Source organism: Saccopteryx bilineata, chromosome 6 (genome assembly GCF_036850765.1).
Source record: "Saccopteryx bilineata isolate mSacBil1 chromosome 6, mSacBil1_pri_phased_curated, whole genome shotgun sequence".
NCBI lineage: Eukaryota > Metazoa > Chordata > Mammalia > Chiroptera > Emballonuridae > Saccopteryx > Saccopteryx bilineata.
Window position 1 is genome coordinate 163,284,274 of NC_089495.1, and position 18,128 is coordinate 163,302,401.

The following is an 18,128-nucleotide window of genomic DNA, read 5'->3' on the forward strand; positions in this document are numbered from 1 at the left end:
AGGATTGCTAGACCCATAGAAAACATAGAGAGTCTAGCGTACTATCACCAGCACCCACCCGCAGGCAGGTGGCATGGTCAGTATGCAGCCCAGTATGGCAGCAGAGGTAGAGAAAGAAAAGGCAGCCAGGCTGCAGCTGGCTGCAGGAGAAGTGGCAGAGAAAAGGAGAAGCAGCAGGCTCCCCTCACAGTTTTGGGCACCTGCCCCTCCCCCTTGGGCACCGGAACCCCAGGCACCCTGACTGATCCCTTATAGTATATATAACAAAGAAACCTCTTTCTTAGCTCAAGGGCTGAGCCACTGCTTGGTCAGGCAAAAGATAACAGCACAGTAAGCTAGAGGCTATCATCACCTTGCTATAGCCCCCTGCCCTCCTCTGCTTTGGCTCTGGGGAATCCCCACCTCCTACCTGGAGCCAGACCCGAGGAGATTTAGGGAATACGGCCCCTTCTAAAACCACTGCTTTAGCCATAATAGTCAAGAATTATAAGAAAAAGGTCCCAGGGAATTATAGAGTTACTATGTCCCTGAGGAAATTAAGGACCTTAAGTAAACTAGAATACCCCACTGTTAAGAAAATAAGTTTATAAAATTGTGTTTTTTTAGTTTACTACCCCGACCCTTATAATGACTTAATGTTGTAAAGCTCTATAGGTCAAAAAGAGGGTTAGCATCTCTTTGCCAGCTGGGAAGCCACAAAATAGTAACTACATTTTGACCATTCCTTATTTTTCTCTGAAAATCAGTAGTTCATTAGGGATAGTAGTTTATAATCTCTTATTGTGAATCGTACTAAATTTGTACTAATAATAAAGCATATAGAATTGTATAGTCTGTCAAATACAAAGACTTCCTTTTTGTACCAAGGATCTATTGTTGTAAAAAAACATTTTCTATGTTAGAAATGTATATGTTATTTCAACAGCCTTTTGTTAATTCTCCTTTTCATTTGCTATTTCATAGCCTATAATGTTAAAATTTTAGTTTAAATATTAAGGGATATGTAATAATTCAATAATTGTTAATTGTTCAATGTTAGGTCACAAAACCCAGAGTAACAAATATTACTATTAATTAGCTTAGTATAAGAATTCTTAACATAATAGGTAGAAAAGAGAACTCTAGAGACATAATCCTGAACCTCCACCTGATTTACCACCCTATCAAACTGCAATTGTTAATCAGCTAAGTAAATAAGTACATTAGGAAAAGTGCAAAGGTGAAACTGCTCGGGTTTTACTTAATGTTTCATATAGAAATGTCATAGATTAGGCCCTGGCCGGTTGGTTCAGTGGTAGAGCGTCGGCCTGGCATGCAGGAGTCCCGGGTTTGATTTCTGGCCAGGGCACACAGGAGAAGCGCCCATCTGCTTCTCCACCCCTCCCCCTCTCCTTCCTCTCTGTCTCTTTCTTCCCCTCCCGCAGCCAAGGCTCCATTGGAGCAAAGTTGGCCCGGGCACTGAGGATGGCTCTGTGGCCTCTGCCTCAGGCGCTAGAATGGCTCTGGTTGCGACAGAGCAACACCCCAGATAGGCAGAGCATTGCCCCCTGGTGGGCATGCCGGGTGGATCCCAGTTGGGCATATGCAGGAGTCTGTGTCTGACTGCCTCCCTGTTTCCAACTTCAGAAAAATACAAAAAAAAAAAAACAACCACAAAGAAAAAAAAAAAAAGGAAATGTCATAGATTAGAGCCCTCATAGTTCCAACTGAGTTAAAGGGCAGGGTGCTGATTTAAGGTGGCATAAGAACAAGGAAGGAGAAAATAAGAAATAGTTTAAATTCTTTTTTCCAAGTAGCCTACATAATTAGAAAGCTCAGAACCCCCTTTTCTCAGAGGAGCCTCAAGCCTAAACAGGACTGTTAGAAATCTGTACTGTACATAGGCTGCCCCGCCCCACTTACAACAACTGAGACCACCTTGAGAAAATGTTTTTAATTACCTAGCCTAAACGGGACCCCACCATACAAAAAGAAAAGAAAAAAGAAAAAACAAAACACAAACAAATCCCTAGATCTCCCTGGTTACCATATACCATTTGTAGTTTCCCTCTTTATCTCTTCTCTTACATTTTGAGTTACTCTCTATTTTGTCTGATATTTCATTCATATTTATTTGGGAAAAATTTTTCATTCTTTCACTATCAGTATTTCTGAATACCTTTATTTAGTTTTAGGTATTCTCTTGAAGAAGTATCTAGTTGAGAATGAAAAAAAACCCTTCCAATAATCTTTGTCTTTATAGAGAATTTATTTATATAGACTGTAATTATTGATATTTTCATTAATTTATTTTTTGTGCATTTTAAAATTTTTCCAACCTTTTCTTTTCCTCTCTCATATTACTCAGAACTTTTTTTTTTTTTGTATTTTTCTGAAGCTGGAAACGGGGAGGCAGTCAGACAGACTCCCGGATGCGCCCGACCAGGATCCACCCAGCACACCCACTGGGGGCTATGCTCTGCCCATCCGGGACGTCACTCTGTCATGATCAGAGCCACTCTAGCGCCTGGGACAGAGGCCAAGGAGCCATCCCCAGCGCCCAGGCCATCTTTTACTCCAATGGAGCCTCGGCTGAGGGAGGGGAAGAGAGAGACAGAGAGGAAGGAGAGGGAGAGGGATGGAGAAGCAGATGGGCGCCTCTCCTGTGTGCCCTGGCCGGGAATCGAACCATGGACTTCCGCACGCCAGGCCGACGCTCTACCACTGAGCCAACCGGCCAGGGCCACTCAGAACTTTTCTTACCCCATTTTCCCTGTTAGAAGTTATGTCTTCTCTTTCTGGTTAATCTAGAATTTTAACATACCTACTTGATTAAATTTAAAACTCTCAGGCATTGGACGAATTGTTGTATGCTACTTCTAATTTTTCATCAACTTCCATGGTCTTGCTCAGAATTTTGCCCTATTTTGCTTGCCCTGTTTTAATGCAATGTAGACATTATTATATATACTTTCATATTGCTCATGTTTGTTTTGATTTATCCATTTCCTTACTCACTGGACTTTTTGCATTTCAAATCTGCATTTGGGAACAATACAATTTATTCCTGAGTAATTCTTTCAGGAGGGTCTCTAGACTCTAGACTTTAGAGTGAAGAATGTGATTGGTTTTTGTCTGAAGTGTATTTTGTATCTACCCTTGAAAGATAATTTCACTAACTACATTATTCATGGTTGACAATTATTATCCTGTAATACTTTTAAAAATATTCATCCACTGATAGCTGTTAAGGTAATTACCATTTTTGTATCAGTGACCTGCCTTTTCTTTGTGTTTAAGACCTGCTGCTTGTATTTTGGTTTTTGATAGTTTCACATATAAATAGGTGCTGGCTTCATTCCAACTGGTTTGGCATTTGTGTTCTCTATGAATCTGAATTTTGTTTTTCATTAATTATGGAAAATGTGCATCTTTTAATTAATCAAATATTGCCTCTGCTCTTTCTCTCCTTCTGGATCTCTAAATGTGTGTGTGTATTCCATAACCTGTCTGTTTGTAAACACAGACCCGAGGAAAAGACCGGAGACTGAAAATATACTTTTTTTTTTTTTGTATTTTTCTGAAGCTGGAAACGGGGAGAGACAGTCAGACAGACTCCCGCATGAGCCCGACCAGGATCCACCCGGCACGCCCACCAGGGGCATCGCTCTGCCCACCAGGGGGCGATGCTCTGCCCCTATGGGGCGTCGCTCTGCCGCGACCAGAGCCACTCTAGCGCCTGGGGCAGAGGCCAAGGAGCCATCCCCAGCGCCCGGGCCATCTTTGCTCCAATGGAGCCTTGGCTGCGGGAGGGGAAGAGAGAGACAGAGAGGAAGGAGGGGGGGGTGGAGAAGCAAATGGGCGCTTCTCCTATGTGCCCTGGCCGGGAATTGAACCCGGGTCCCCCGCACACCAGGCCGACGCTCTACCGCTGAGCCAAAAATACACCTTTTTAAGCAGAGAGCAAGGAAAGACTGAAGAGGCTGTCGCTCCAGTCTGCCAATTAATAGAATTTATTAAAGGAAACATATATCAGTACAAGGTGCATCTTGAGCAGCTACAAAACAAAGTGGCTATCCTCCAAGCTGCATGACGGGCACCAGAGTTCTACAGAACAGGCAAGATGGAGAGGGGCGCTGTGATGTGACCTGTCCTTGGTATGGGGAAATGCTTGCCCCCTGTCAGGATCCAGCACTCCTGGGACACAGCGGGTACTGGTTTATCTCAGAAGGAAAGTATCAACTGCCATCAGACAGTCTCCCAGGGGAGTTACAGGAAGCAATCTCTGTTCTGGACTAATATAGCTTGAGGGCCCAGTCATGTCATGGAAAATTCTCCCCTCCACACTGTGTCCTGCATCCTTTTCCAAATGTTCTATCCTTTTGATTCTATTACAATTTCTATTTAATGGGGGAATTAGATTAATTTGTAGCTATTACTGATATGATGCTTGGATATATCCTTTGATCGTACTTTATATTTTTCAACTTAACCATCTGTGCTCACTCCCTCTCTCATCTCACCCATTCAGCTATTTTTTTTTTTTACTTAATCAACATTTGTCCCATTTCCCTCACTAATGGCTTTGAAGTTGCAAACTCTATTTTCAGCTTTCTAAGAATTATCCATAAATTTGACACATATATCCGCATGTTTCTATAAACATCTAGTTACAGTGTTTATTCCGTACCCCCATCCAGGCAGAAACTTTTGCATAGTTTTACTTTCCTCTACGCCCATATTTGTGACTCCCAACAAAACACCTGAGCATCTTCCCACTGCTCACATCGGGCTCCTCTAACTCATTTCCAACTTGTGTGTTTTGGGCTGCTGTTTGTTCCTCTGATTCCACCTGCTTGCCTCCCAGCTGCCAGAAATCCTCCTCACGCCAAGGGGTTATGGACTGAATGTCTACGTCCTTCAGAAGTTGTATGTTGAGATCCTAACCCTCAGAGAGATGGCATTAGGAGGCATTACTGTGGGGTCTCTGGAAAGGGATAGATCCTGAGAGTGGAGCCCCCTGAATGGGGTTAGCATCCCTTACAAAAGATTCCAGACAGGTCTCTCACTTGTTCTGCTATCTGAGGACACAACGAAAAGACTGCTAGTAACTGGGAAGTGAGTCCTCACCTGACACTGAAGCTGCCAGTGCCGTATCTTGGGCTTCCCAGCCACCAGAGCTGTGAGAAATTTCTGTGGTTCAGCCATCCAGTTTATGGTACTTATTTTTAATATCAGGCCGAACTAAGACAGAGGGGCCTTATCATTTCCCAACGTATCGGATTTTAAAATAAGTCTTTTCATCTTTTCAGTTATTTTATATACCTAAGGTATGTTTTATATACCTTGATTGACTCTATTACTTATAATAGATCATTCATCTCCCTTGAGTCCAGGACTGCTAACCAATCACTGTTGATTTGTTCAGTAGAAAGACAAAGCAAGACTATCCCCAGGTGCCTCATTGTTCAGGAAATGCTCCTGGATTCCTTTGATGGTGACAACATTGCAAAGAATGTGCTGTGCTCTTCCAGTGAGCTTGTTCTGTAAATTGCCAACACTAAGTTCGCCAGGTGGCAGTGTTGGCCAACTTTAAATTTTCTCAAATTCAGTGACACAAATTTTATTAACATTAGATTTATTTTGTGTTTTACCACTCATCTTTCCATTTGATCAATCAATATTTATTCACTTCCTGCTCAATCAGTATACATGCTTACATCCTTTTGAATCTCCACATGGGTTTTTTTTCTTTTAGTTTTCCATTGATTTGAGAGACAGAGAGAAAGGGAAAGAGAGAGAAGCATCAACTCATTGTTCCACTTAGTTGTGCACTCATTGATTGCTTCTCGTATGTGCCCTGACTGGGAACCAAATCTATGACCCCTGGCATGCGCGGCTGACACTTTATCTACTGAGCCATCTGGTTAGGGCTAGTGTTTTTTGGATGACCTATTTAATGTCCTTGGGACCCACAAGAACTGGCCTCAGAGAAAGCAAAGTCCCTCCAGGCAGTCAGCACTTGTTTGTGGGCTACCTCCTTCCTTACTATGGTCTTTTGTCTCAAAGTCACACCCATATGATAAACTGGCCTTCTTGGGTTAACTAAGCTGGGGGGGGGGGGTGGGGAGCTCACTATTCCCAAGGTCACAGGCAGCAATGGCAACAGTGAGGGCAGGAAAAGGGGCCCGACAGCTCAGACCTGTCCAAAGGCTGCCCCCCACCCCGTTCCCCTCACTCCCTCATAGCCTCTTCTGGAGGAACCAAGCAACCAGAATGATCACTGTCAAGCAAGCATCCGAGCAAGGATACCTGCTAGACCGAGACCTTGAAGGGGTCAGGGCAGCCGGCTGGTGGGCACTGGGATCTTGGGCTCAGAATGAGTGGACTGTACAGACTTTTGCCAGAGGATGAACCCATAGGATGGACCATGAGGACAAGTGGCCACTGAGCCTTTCTGGCACATGTGGGAAATCCACATGCTGTTCAAGATGACGCTGTCTTGGCTTGTGATTTTGCTTCTCTGAGTGGAGTTGGACTTGGCCATCCCTTCCCATTTGCCCTCGGATGTATAAGCATCCTCCTCTCACCTCCACACTGTGACTCCTCATTCAAACTCAAGTGAAAGGAAATTCCAGGAGCTAGCTGAGGGGCCTTTCCTAGCTGCCCACCCCTCTGATATTTTATTTTATGCAAGTCAAAATAAAAAACCTTCTAAACCAGAACTGGATGCCACTCTTGGGAGCTACTGGACCAGAAGTACCCGAAACCCTGATTCTTGGTTGCACTGGAATCTTGGAGGAGGTTACGTTACTTCTAGTTGGGCCAGGTTTCAGAGAAAACCACAGAGGGTATTCCTGACTTCCTCACTGGACTGTGTGGGCTTGGGCCCTGAAGTCATGTGAGAAACAGTGGCTAGCCGGGAGATGGGCCAGTCTACTGAACTGAAAACCAAGAAAAGTACGGAGTGGGGGAGGGGATTGGGCTCCAGTTCTCCAAAGCGAAAGCGAAACCCGCCTTACGCATGTTCATGGAGTGCCCACACTGGCATTAGCTGTGATTTAGGGAAACAGAAGGAACTTGGATATTAAGTCTGACATACCCTTTTTGGGATGAAAGTACCACTTGGAATTTTAGAGTGAAATGATAAAAAAATCTGGCTCACATTCGTTCATTATGCAGATAAAAAAACTGAGGCTTGGAGATATTGGGGGACTTGTCCTGTGGCAGGCTGGGTCAGAACCGAGAGTCTACTCTAGTCCATGTCTGCTGGCTCCCTGTCCAGAGCTCTGTCCACTCAGCTTCCGCAGGTTATAAAGACAGGGTTTGAGCCACGTGTGATGGCAGCTACTTACAGCTTGTCCAGGCAGTGACTTGTATGTGTCTGTGTGATCATACCAGTAATGCTGGCCTGGCCTTGAGTGAGGGCAGGGGCAGGAGGTGCTGTCGCCCCAGCAAAGGATCCATGCAGGAGGCCATGAAACAGGGTGTGGGCATGGGGGTCCTGGCTTTTCTTGGCCCAGTGCACCTGGCACCTACAGGACTGGTTCTTCCAGGTGTCAATGTTTAGCAGTCACAGGAGATGCCATTGTCTTCTCTGATGATTCTTTTGATCACTGTAAACTGAGGGCATCTAACGGAAGCCATAAGTGAATCCAAAAGTGAAAGTCCTTTCTGTGAGTTTGTGGGTAAATGACACCCTAGCCTTGCACACTCATGGAGGGTTAGAGTGAATTAGGAGTTAACAGGATTTGGCTTGATGGAATTTAGTTAGTATGCTGCTAGAGCTGATGGAGAACGAACCCCATGAGGTCTGGCTGCTCCACATGGAGTGCTGCCTTCAGATGGGAGTCTCCAACCCAGGAGGACACCTGGCTGACAGCCTGTTGTTTCCTGGAGTGGGTCCTGGTTTTCACCTCCTGTGTCTTCCTGCTCTTTGGTGGTGAACTCACTCATCCTGGGCACTTGGTGTGCAGTTTACAAGACAGAGACAAAGGTTTTGCCTCAGTTGTATGGGAATCATGAAACCCCCACTGCTGAAGCAGATTACATAGCCTCCCCCCGTCATCACTACCACTAGTTTATGGGAACTGTCAGGGAAGGTGAGCCCTTTACTCTCTGAAGCTACTCACAGACTCTCAGACAATTGGGCCTCTCCTTCCTCCAAACCCCTTCAAGATTCTGATTATGAAGTTTTTGCTTTGCATTTCAGTTATTTGAGCTGGTGTCCACCTCTCTGTTCCTCCCCACACTCCTCCCCCAATCATGACCTTGATTTCAGGGGCTGTGTTCATCCTTGTTGAGTTGACAGCCTCCTGTGGGCTGTGTACACAGAGGGTCTCCACACACCCTTTGTGTGCTATTGAAAGGAGGAACTGGGGGAATGAAGAGAAGAGGAATAACGTGGTGAAGAGGAAGCAGAGTGCTTTACAGGTTGTTTGAATGCACCTGAATACCGTGAATGGATTTGGTGACTTCATGTTAGGTCTTGCTGACTGGGGGCAGGTGGGTCTCCCAGGGGATCCGTTATGAACAAAGCCTGTTTCTTAGGGGCACCCAAGTCCTGCAAATCTGAGTAATGTCAGTTGTAGGACCTAAGACAAATCGCAAAATGGGTATTGATGGGCTGTCCATCTGAAGCAGCTAAAACTATAAGCTCTGGAACAGAAAGCTAAGGCTCTACCACTTGCTAGCTGTGTAGCCTTGATTGAGCATCCTCTGTGCTTGTTTTCTCATATGTAAAGTGATGATCAAAGCATCTATCTTTAAGGATTGTGAGGGTCAGCCTGACCAGGCAGTGGTGCAGTGGATAGAGCGTCGGACTGGGATGCAGAGGACCCAGGTTCGAGACCCCGAGTCGCCAGCTTGAGCGCCGGCTCATCTGGTTTAAGCAAAAGCCCACCAGCTTGAACCCAAGATTGCTGGCTCCAGCAACCTTGCTCAGTCTGCTGAAGGCCCACGGTCAAAGCACAAATGAGAGAACAATCAATGAACAACTGGGGTGTTGCAACGTGCAATGAAAAACTAATGATTGATGCTTCTCATCTCTCTCTGTTCCTGTCTGTCTGTCCCTGCCTATCCCTCTCTCTGACTCACTCTTTGTCTCTGTAAAAAAAAATAAAAATAAATAAATAAATAAAAGGATTGTGAGGGTCAGCAGTCGTGACTATACTACTATCTCCAACTTAAACACCAGGCCTGAGACACCAGGTTCCTGCAGGAAACCTCCTAGGCCTTCCTAACTTCTGCATCTGCCAACTTCAGCTTTCAGGATTGAAGGGCTCTGCTCACGTTAAGGTTGAGGGGGGCTTCCTGGGGAAAAACGTGATCAGCATGGCTTGGATAAGCTGCTCCTCTCTTTGAATTACCCAGGTGCCAAAGGACACTGCTGTGTGGACACGGCTAGGGTAGGGGCAGGGTGGCTCCACCTTTTCTAGTTCAGGGAGATCTGCTTCCAGAACACAGCAGGAACAGCCTTTGCCAAGAGGCTGCGACACTTAGTAGGAAAGTCCTATAAAACATGGAGCTCTATGTTAACATACAAGTCTTTGAAGAAGGAGAAATTGCTTTAATAGTTCCTCATCAGTAGTTGTCCCTAAGACAGCAGTCTTTATAGTGGAAACCATAAGTAAATATTTGCTGTCTATATACAGATTAAAGGAAGAACATGGCAAATGCTGAAAAGCCATGATAATGGCATGTAATTCTAGTTAAAGCGACTGTTTCAGTAAAAACTTGTCCATCGATTATTAAGCCTGCTATTCCTGAGCTGGACCCATCAGTAAAGACTGTAGGTGCTTCAGGAATGGGCTCATTAACAATTGTCTTAGGAAATACAAATGTAACTATTTTATCAGCTGGGTAGTGCGAATCAATTTGGCCTGTAAAATTTGCAAAAGCAATTTGCCATTTAGTGAAAGTTTCCCAGGCCATTGTTGTTGATCGTTTGAAAAAAGAAACAACAATAATTTGAGGCTCAAAACCTATAAGCTGTAAGAGCGCCTATGCCCCTTGATAATCAAGGAGGCAATAAGATCAAAATATGGAGATAAAACTTTCTTAGGAGTAACAGCTAAATGAATCCATTCAATAGGACCTGAAGCTTGCTACAATAGTCCCATTGGAGTGTAGCTTGAGGGACAAATTAGTAAGGCAACTGATTCTTCAGGATTTATGTTTTTTTATTTTTTTTATAAATTTTTATTTTAATGGGGTGACATCAATAAATCAGGGTACATATATTCAAAGAAAACATTTCCAGGTTATCTTATCATTTAGTTCTGTTGCATACCCATCACCCAAAGAGAGATCATCTTCCGTCACCCTCTATCCAGTTTTCTTTGTACCCCTCCTGCTCCCCCTCCCCCTCCCCCTCCTTCCCTCCCCCCCTCCTAACCACCCACTCCTGTCCATGCCTCTTAGTCTCGTTTTTATGTCCCACCAATGTATGGAATCCTGCAGTTCTTGTTTTTTTCTGATTCACTTATTTCACTCCGCATAATGTTATCAAGATTCCAGCATTCTGCTGTAAGTGATCCGATGTCATCATTTCTTCTAGCTGAATATTGGCCAAGAGTTTGCCTAAAGGCTTTTAATCACTGTAAAAAGAAGATGGGGCACATATACACCAGGATTTATGCTTTTCAGTTGTGCTTGTTGCTAGGCTTTTTCTACAAGCTTTAAAGCTTGCTGTCCTGCAGATAGATGTAAGTAGCCGAGGAGAAGCTGGTTCAGCCAAGCCTCTAAGAATATAAAAAAGCGGCTTCAGTTCTCCAGTAGTTAATTTCAAGGAAGGTTTAAGCCAATTAATATCTCCTAATAATTTCTGGAAATCGTTTAAAGTTTGCAAATGATCTGTCCTGATTTCTAATTTTTGTGGATGAATTTGTTGTCCTTCAATAATTTGTCCTAAATAAGAAAAAGGTAAAGATTGCTATACCTTTTCAGGAGCTATATAAAGTCCTGTTTCTTTCAAAGAATATTCTAGTTGTTGCAAAATGGTCAACACAGTGTCTTTATCTGGATGAGCAATAAGAATATCATCCATATAATGAATTATGTATGCCTTAGGGTGCTGCCTTTGTACTGGAGAGATAGCTTGAGCAACATATTTTTGGCACAAGATAGGAACTGTTAGCCATACCTTGAGGCAAAACTCTACATTGGTATCAATCACTCCATGGGAGCCTGGAAATTAAGTGAAGGAACACTGAATGCAAAACACTTGCAATCATGAGGGCTTAAAGGAGTAGTAAAAAAGCAATCTTTCAAGTCAACAATTACAAGATGAAAATTCCATGGAATGGCAGTAGGAGAAGGAAGTCCTAGCTAGAGAGGACCCATAATTTCCATAGTCTTATTTATTGCTCTCCAATCTTGTAATAGCCTCCAGTTTCCTGATTTCTTTCTAATGACAAATATAGGTGTATTCCATGGGCTATAAGATGGTTCAATGTGCCCAAGCTGTAGCTGTTCTTGGACCAATTGAGCAGCTGCCCTAAGTTTCTTCTGTGAAAGGGGCCATTGGTCTACCCATACAGGATTATCTGATTTCCAATAACTGGGTCTGCACAATGCATTATTGGGTTAGCAGGGGCTACCAAGGCCCCTATGCTAAATTTTGATATCCTAATCCATGCCTTCTGGTATCGGGTACCACTTCTATGGGGGTGAAAATTCCCTGCTGTTCTTTCCCTAGTCCCTTAGTGAGCAAAAAATCCCTGATCAAGCATTTGAGTATTGACTAAACTATTAGGACAAGCAACGCCCCCATATTTTTCAAGCACATAAGGCTGAAAAAGTCCAGAATGACCTTAAATATCTTCCCATTGTAAAAAACTAGAACTTTGTTGAGGGGATTTGCTCTGCCCTATACCTTGTAATTCTGTGGCTGCTGCATGAGTGGGCCAGGAAGGAGGCCAATGTCGCTTAGCAATAACAGATACATCAGCCCCAGTATCTAAAAGTCCTTTAAATTTACACCCTTGTTTTGTTAGTTCCATTTCAGGGCGTTCCTGACCCATTTTTATTTATTTATTTATTTATTTATTTTTCTGAAGCTGGAAACGGGGAGAGACAGTCAGACAGACTCCAGCATGCGCCCGACCGGGATCCACCCGGCACGCCTACCAGGGGTGACACTCTGCCCACCAGGGGGCGACGCTCTGCCCCTCCGGGGTGTCACTCTGTCGCGACCAGAGCCACTCTAGCACCTGGGGCAGAGGCCAAGGAGCTATCCCCAGCACCCGGGCCATCTTTGCTCCAATGGAGCCTCAGCTGCAGGAGGGGAAGAGAGAGACAGAGAGGAAGGAGAGGGGGAGGGGTGGAGAAGCAGATGGGCGCTTCTCCTGTGTGCCCTGGTCGGGAATCGAACTCAGGACTTCTGCATGCCAGGCCGACACTCTACCACTGAGCCAACCGGCCAGGGCCCTATTTTTTGAATCCAATAGGCAGTATCAGTGGAGCCAAATCTTTGATTTTCTCAGGGTCCCTTTAGCAAGGTTTGGCCTTGTCTTAAAAGAGGTAAAAGGATTAATTGAGCAATTTTCATGTCGGGGAGATAGTGACTATATTCCTCAGAGTGTGAGCCATTATTTTAATTTCCCCTGTATAATCTGAGTCTATTACTCCAGGAAGAACAAAAAATTCTCTCATAGTTAAACTACTTCTGCCTAACAAGAGTCCTACTGTGTTACTGGGAAGTGGCTCAAAAATTCCAGTGGGTATAGCTTGAGGTCTTATCTCTGAAGTTAATACGAGTTGGGAGGTGGGACTGAGGTCCAGTCCTGCACTGCCTGTTGTTGCCCGGGATAGCTGGGCAATGTTTGGCCTGCTGGAATCAGAGTTTGCTGAGGAAACACCGACTTCGCCCCTATTGTTTGATGGGGCCAGGGAGGGCCCCACTGTCCGTTTCCCTGCCCTCCGGTAGTACATTTAGTCCTCCACTTATTCTTCCAATGTTTCCCTTTTCTACAACGTGGGCAGAGGTCCGGAGCCTTAAGGGCTGGCTGTCCTTGAAGGAGACGCCGAGACCAATATCCGGGGGAAGCAGGGCAGTTTCTAGCAAAATGCCCTGAACCCCCGCATTAAAAACAATTTCCATGGGCAGAAGTACTTCCCTGACCTTCCTTCTTTTGCTTGTTCTGCCCTTTATCAAAGTATCATCCAGGAAATCTTGCCTTATCGTCTGTGGCAAAGCAAGACCTTGCATGTATGAAGGCCCAACATCGGCGCATATTCTGATATAGTCCTCTATATCTCTCTTCTTGCGGTGAGGTCGAAGTGCAGCCTGACAAGCAGAATTAGCATTTTCATAGGCTAATTGTTTTATTAAAATCTTTCCCACATTTTTATCCCCTACTATTCTTTTGACTGCTGGAATTAGCCATGAGACAAATTCTTGAAATCGCTCATCTGCATGCACCCTGCCTAATTTTACCAGATTCTTCCGTTTTGGTCCCTGGAATAGGCAGGCATCTCCATGCCTGTGTGGCTATCTGATTAATTATTTTATAAGAAGTTAGTTGAGCCCTGGCTGGTTGGCTCAGCGGTAGAGCGTCGGCCTAGCGTGCGGAGGACCCGGGTTCGATTCCTGGCCAGGGCACACAGGAGAAGCGCCCATTTGCTTCTCCACCCCTCCGCCGCACCTTCCTCTCTGTCTCTCTCTTCCCCTCCCGCAGCCAAGGCTCCATTGGAGCAAAGATGGCCTGGGCGCTGGGAATGGCTCCTTGGCCTCTGCCCCAGGCGCTGGAGTGGCTCTGGTCGCAACATGGCGACGCCCAGGATGGGCAGAGCATCGCCCCCTGGTGGGCAGAGTGTCGCCCCCTGGTGGGCGTGCCGGGTGGATCCCGGTCGGGCGCATGCGGGAGTCTGTCTGACTGTCTCTCCCTGTTTCCAGCTTCAGAAAAATGCAAAAAAAAAAAAAAAGAAGTTAGTTGATACTCTAATTGAGTTGCCATATGGGCATACTGTCCTTCTCCAGTTAACATATCTACAGTAACAGCAACCTCCTCTTCCTGATTTTTCTCATCCTGCTCAACAGCCTTTTCATGAAAGTCTGACTTCCACAGCAAATAATCACCCCAGAGAGATAAGCATGAGCAATCTCCTTCCAGTCATTTGGGGGAAGAGCCTGTGCACTAATAGTATCTAATAAACCAAGTGTAAAAGGGGCAGTAGGCCCATACTGAACACAAGCAAGTTTAAGCTCTTTCAGAGTTCTAAAAGGTACAGGTTCATGTTCCCGCACTAGTCTCCCTGTATCATCCTGTCTTTCTACAACAGGAAAACGGGTAAAGCCATTTATTGTTTCCCCTATATTTCGAGCCTGGTCTATAGATTGTTGGAGAGGGGATTTCCCAGATTTTGAGCTATAGACTCCGGAATCAGCCCGATAAGGGAACGGAGGAGCAGAGCGTTGAATGTAGGAAGGAGCTGAGGGCAGCGGAGGCCCCGCTGCTAAGGCAGCCATAGCCGTGAATTTTCTTATCCCCCGAGTCATCCTCAGACTCCAAGTTACCCTCGTATTCACATCCCTCTGTTTCCAGCTCACCCTGATTCTCTTCAGACAATGATTTGTCCTCATACGAAAACATTTCTACAAAAAGGTCCCTTATTTTTGACCCTGTCCCATAATTTTTTACTCCCGTTTATACTTTCCCCCAAAACTTTCTTTACCTATTGTGCACACTTCACTTGGGGAGTTCCGTCACCTGCCTCCAGTTTTAGTTTCCTCGTACTCAAGTCTCTGTTCAGGCGCCACTTGCCGCGGACCTGCGCAGCTCCTAATAATGGTGCAGAATTAAGGAAACATACTTATTAAGAAAAAAAAGGATGGGCCCGGGAGGACTCTTCAAATGCTGATGGCAATATCCAAGCGCCCCATAGCCCCAGTTTGCTTATGCAAATCAAGGAAGTCCTTGATACAAAGTTACACATCCAGGCTAAAACAGGAACTCTCCCAAGGCATAAACAGGAATCCCCCCACCATGCATAAGTGAAATCAACCAACATCTGAACAAAGAGTAAGAGGAAGGGCATGTAAATTGCTTCCAGCAACTTAAGCAAGAGAGTGAAGTGGGTGCAAATACTCAGCATCATAGCCAATATGGAGCTGGTGGGGGGAGAACTTAGCCTTTTGCTAAGCCTCGAATCTACAAAGGCTTTTTGCCATTTACAGTCCACAGCACATTATCACTGATTCTCCAGCCTTCAAATCCTCTCTTCTCTGGCAGGAAGCTCGTATTTGACATGGTTTGGGACTAACTGGTGGCAGAAGCTCCCTGGAATGGCAGGGACTCTATCTCTGCTCATCTCACAGCTAAGAGGGCAGAATCGTTCCCAAACCCAAAGAACTCAAGCAACCAGTTTTCAAAAATCCCCTTTCCCATGTGCTTACCTTTTTTGTTATGTGTTTGCTTCTTAAGTGTTGAAATAGCTTCCTGACTAAACAACAAAAACACTGCCTATGCTATTAGGTTCTCTCTGTGTTGATTCCAGGTGTGGGCCTGAAAAAGTAGATACCTACTAAAAAGGGCTCATGATGGCTAACTGGGCACAAACAAACACAGAGCCTAGCAGCCATTTCTATACAGGGGTGTCTCATGCAAATGACACTTCAGGGAGAAGCCTGCACTGAACTAACTGCCTCTGTACAGCACCACCTGCCCTCACTGGGTTCCTGCCATGGAGCCAGCCTCTTACAGAATACTTCCTGGAGTCCTATTTTAACCAATAGGACTGAGACTTTCCCCATCCAACTAGAGCTGCATGGCTATATCCCCACTGGCATCTTAACCAACTAATTAGAGAGGAGAATTTGGAGTCCTGTTTGCATGAGATGAACCAATCAGAGACCTGGGTAGGGACTTCTGTCTAAGTAAGTCAGCTCTCCTGTGACCCTGGGAGGCACTTTCCTTTTCCACTTTCAAGACTTCCTTTCCCCAGAGCTGAAACCCAAAATGTCTCTCTGGAGTGGGAGCAGAGCTGTTTACCTGGAAAGGTGCTGCTGTTCCACGTTTATATTGAATAGTTTCCTTCAACGCATCTCAAATTGGGGGTTCCTATTGGCCCTGAGGCTTCACACACATGCCATTCATCCTTTACTACAGCAGGGGAGAGAGTTATTACTGCCATTTTCTACAAAAGTAAAACGAGGCACAGAGAAGTTTAGGAACTTGTCAAAGGTCACAGAGCTAGAAAATCCAGGGTTTGAACCCAGGTCAGACGCTGAGGCAATCAGAGACCCCCCCCACACACACACACACGCGTTACACAGTTCCAAACCAATGGAAGTTAGTGTGGCGGTTGCTTCTGTCACACTTTTCTCCTCCCCATACCTCCCCACCCCCCAAAAGACGACACCTTCCGGGGCTGAGGCGGCAGTTCGGTGATAAAAACATTGGATCCCAGGTCCCCACAGCCTCCCGACCCGTGGGTCAGACCATTTACCCCGCGGGGCTACTTGTGAATGTGTGTTAGGGGGTACAGACCGGCCTGACGGTTGAGGGGGGTTCTCTCTCAAGGACACACCAAGGGAGCCGTACTTTGACTTGAGCCTGAGATGTGAACCGACCTGACTTTGGTCCTTGCACCCACCTGTGCACTTTGCTACATCAGTCGCTTCTGTTCTGTGAGCGCTTCTTCCTTCGGGCCAAAGGTCCTGGGCGCCCGGCCCAGCCTGCGTCCGGGACACACGTGGCCCGGCGGCTGGGCGCAGCTATCAGAACTTGACACACAAACTGAAACCAAAACGGCTGGCGCCCGGAGTCAGCACGAGCGCGCAGACAGCGCAGGCAAGCGGGCCGCCCCGCAGCCCCGCCAGGGCCCGACCCGCTCCGCCCCGCACCCCAGCAGCCCTCCCCTGGCCACTTCCCTCCTCCTCCGCGGCCCTCTTGTCTCGGGAGGAGACTGGAGCTGGGAACCCGCGGGCCCCGGAAGGGGCCTGGGGAATGGGTGGCGGCGGGAGGGCGGAGATGGGGCGGGGCGCGTGGCGAGCGAACGCGAACGCTAACGCCTTCCCCCCGGGCTTGCGGTGCAGTTGGGGGCACGGAGGCCTTGGGACGTTGGGGAGATGGCGGCGCGCAGTCTGGCCTGCGGCTTCGGGCGGATCCCGGGCATCCTGCAGGGTCGCGGGGGACCGCGGGGGTGGCGGCTGCGCGGAGTGAGCGCACTGCTCAGGGCGGCCCACGGACCCCGCGGCAGCGCCCCGGCCGGTGCGGCGCAGTACGCCTCGTACCCCACGCTCAGCGAGCAGGCGGCCCGGCAGCCCGCAGCCTTCTGGGGGCCGCTTGCGCGGGATACGTTGGTGTGGGACACCCCCTACCACACCGTCCTGGACTGTGACTTAAACAGCGGCAAGCTCGGCTGGTTCCTGGGAGGTCAGCTAAACGTGTCTGGTGAGTGGGCTGCGGGGAGCCGGGGCGCCCCCAACTCATGCGTTCGGATGCAACTCAAAGAACCCAGCCGGCGCAGCCGTCCTGGTCGGATCGCTGGCCGCTGGGCCGTCGCCCCCGGACCCAGAGGCTCCATCCTCCAGGTCCGTTGCAGCCCCGCGTCCCGACCCTTCTTTCCCCGTTATAGCCCGCGCCCGCGGAGACCCGGCCGGGCGTCAGCTCGGGTCGCCCAGCTGCTGGCCTTGCCCCAGCTGTCTTCTCCAATGGCTGGCTCTCAAGTTTAACCACGAGGTTCCGCCGCCCTGCGTACCGTAAATCAGCGGGGAGTAGCGGCGACACCTGCGCCAGCCTGGGGTAGGGGGTGTCGGACGCCCCGAGTCGGGACTTCCCTACTTTTGTCCCCGAAGCTGGGGACAAAACTGGAAAGCAACAGGCTGTTACTACAAGCTGCCTGCCCAGTGACTGGCCTGGAGATAAAGGTTGCCAATGTAAACAAAACGAGTGGAGTGAGAAAACCCAGGGCCAGCAGCTGGAATCGTTTATCTCCTTGCAACGCCTGTGGGAGGAAAGAAGGGAGTGGCCGGAGCTCCTCGCTCTCTTTTTCACAACCCCCACCACCTCCCGCCACCACACTATCTCGCCAAAAACAAAAACCCTCTACTTCTCTTTAAAAACTTTTAAATTTATTTATTCATTTTAGAGAGGAGAGAGAGTGAGAGAGAAAGGGGGAGGAGCAGGAAGCATCAATTCCCATAT

General features: G+C 47.1%; 1 protein-coding gene and 1 long non-coding RNA gene across 2 annotated transcripts in view; one reads left to right on the forward strand and one right to left on the reverse strand.

The window, feature by feature from the left end:
- Positions 1-10,357: 10,357 nt before the first annotated feature.
- On the reverse strand, positions 10,358-16,714 carry LOC136309009 (uncharacterized). The gene is made up of 4 exons (XR_010726211.1): positions 16,576-16,714; positions 15,972-16,116; positions 14,656-14,762; positions 10,358-10,577 (listed from the first exon to the last, which is right to left on the reverse strand). It is a non-coding gene; the product is annotated as an uncharacterized lncRNA (long non-coding RNA).
- Positions 16,715-17,050: 336 nt separating this feature from the next.
- ACSS1 (acyl-CoA synthetase short chain family member 1) overlaps positions 17,051-18,128 on the forward strand; it is a 65,189-nt gene continuing 64,111 nt past the window's right edge. Inside the window, exon 1 of the mRNA XM_066236997.1 lies at positions 17,051-17,375. Within this exon, the coding sequence (XP_066093094.1) occupies positions 17,051-17,375 (325 nt within the window). The remainder of the gene's footprint in view (positions 17,376-18,128) is intronic.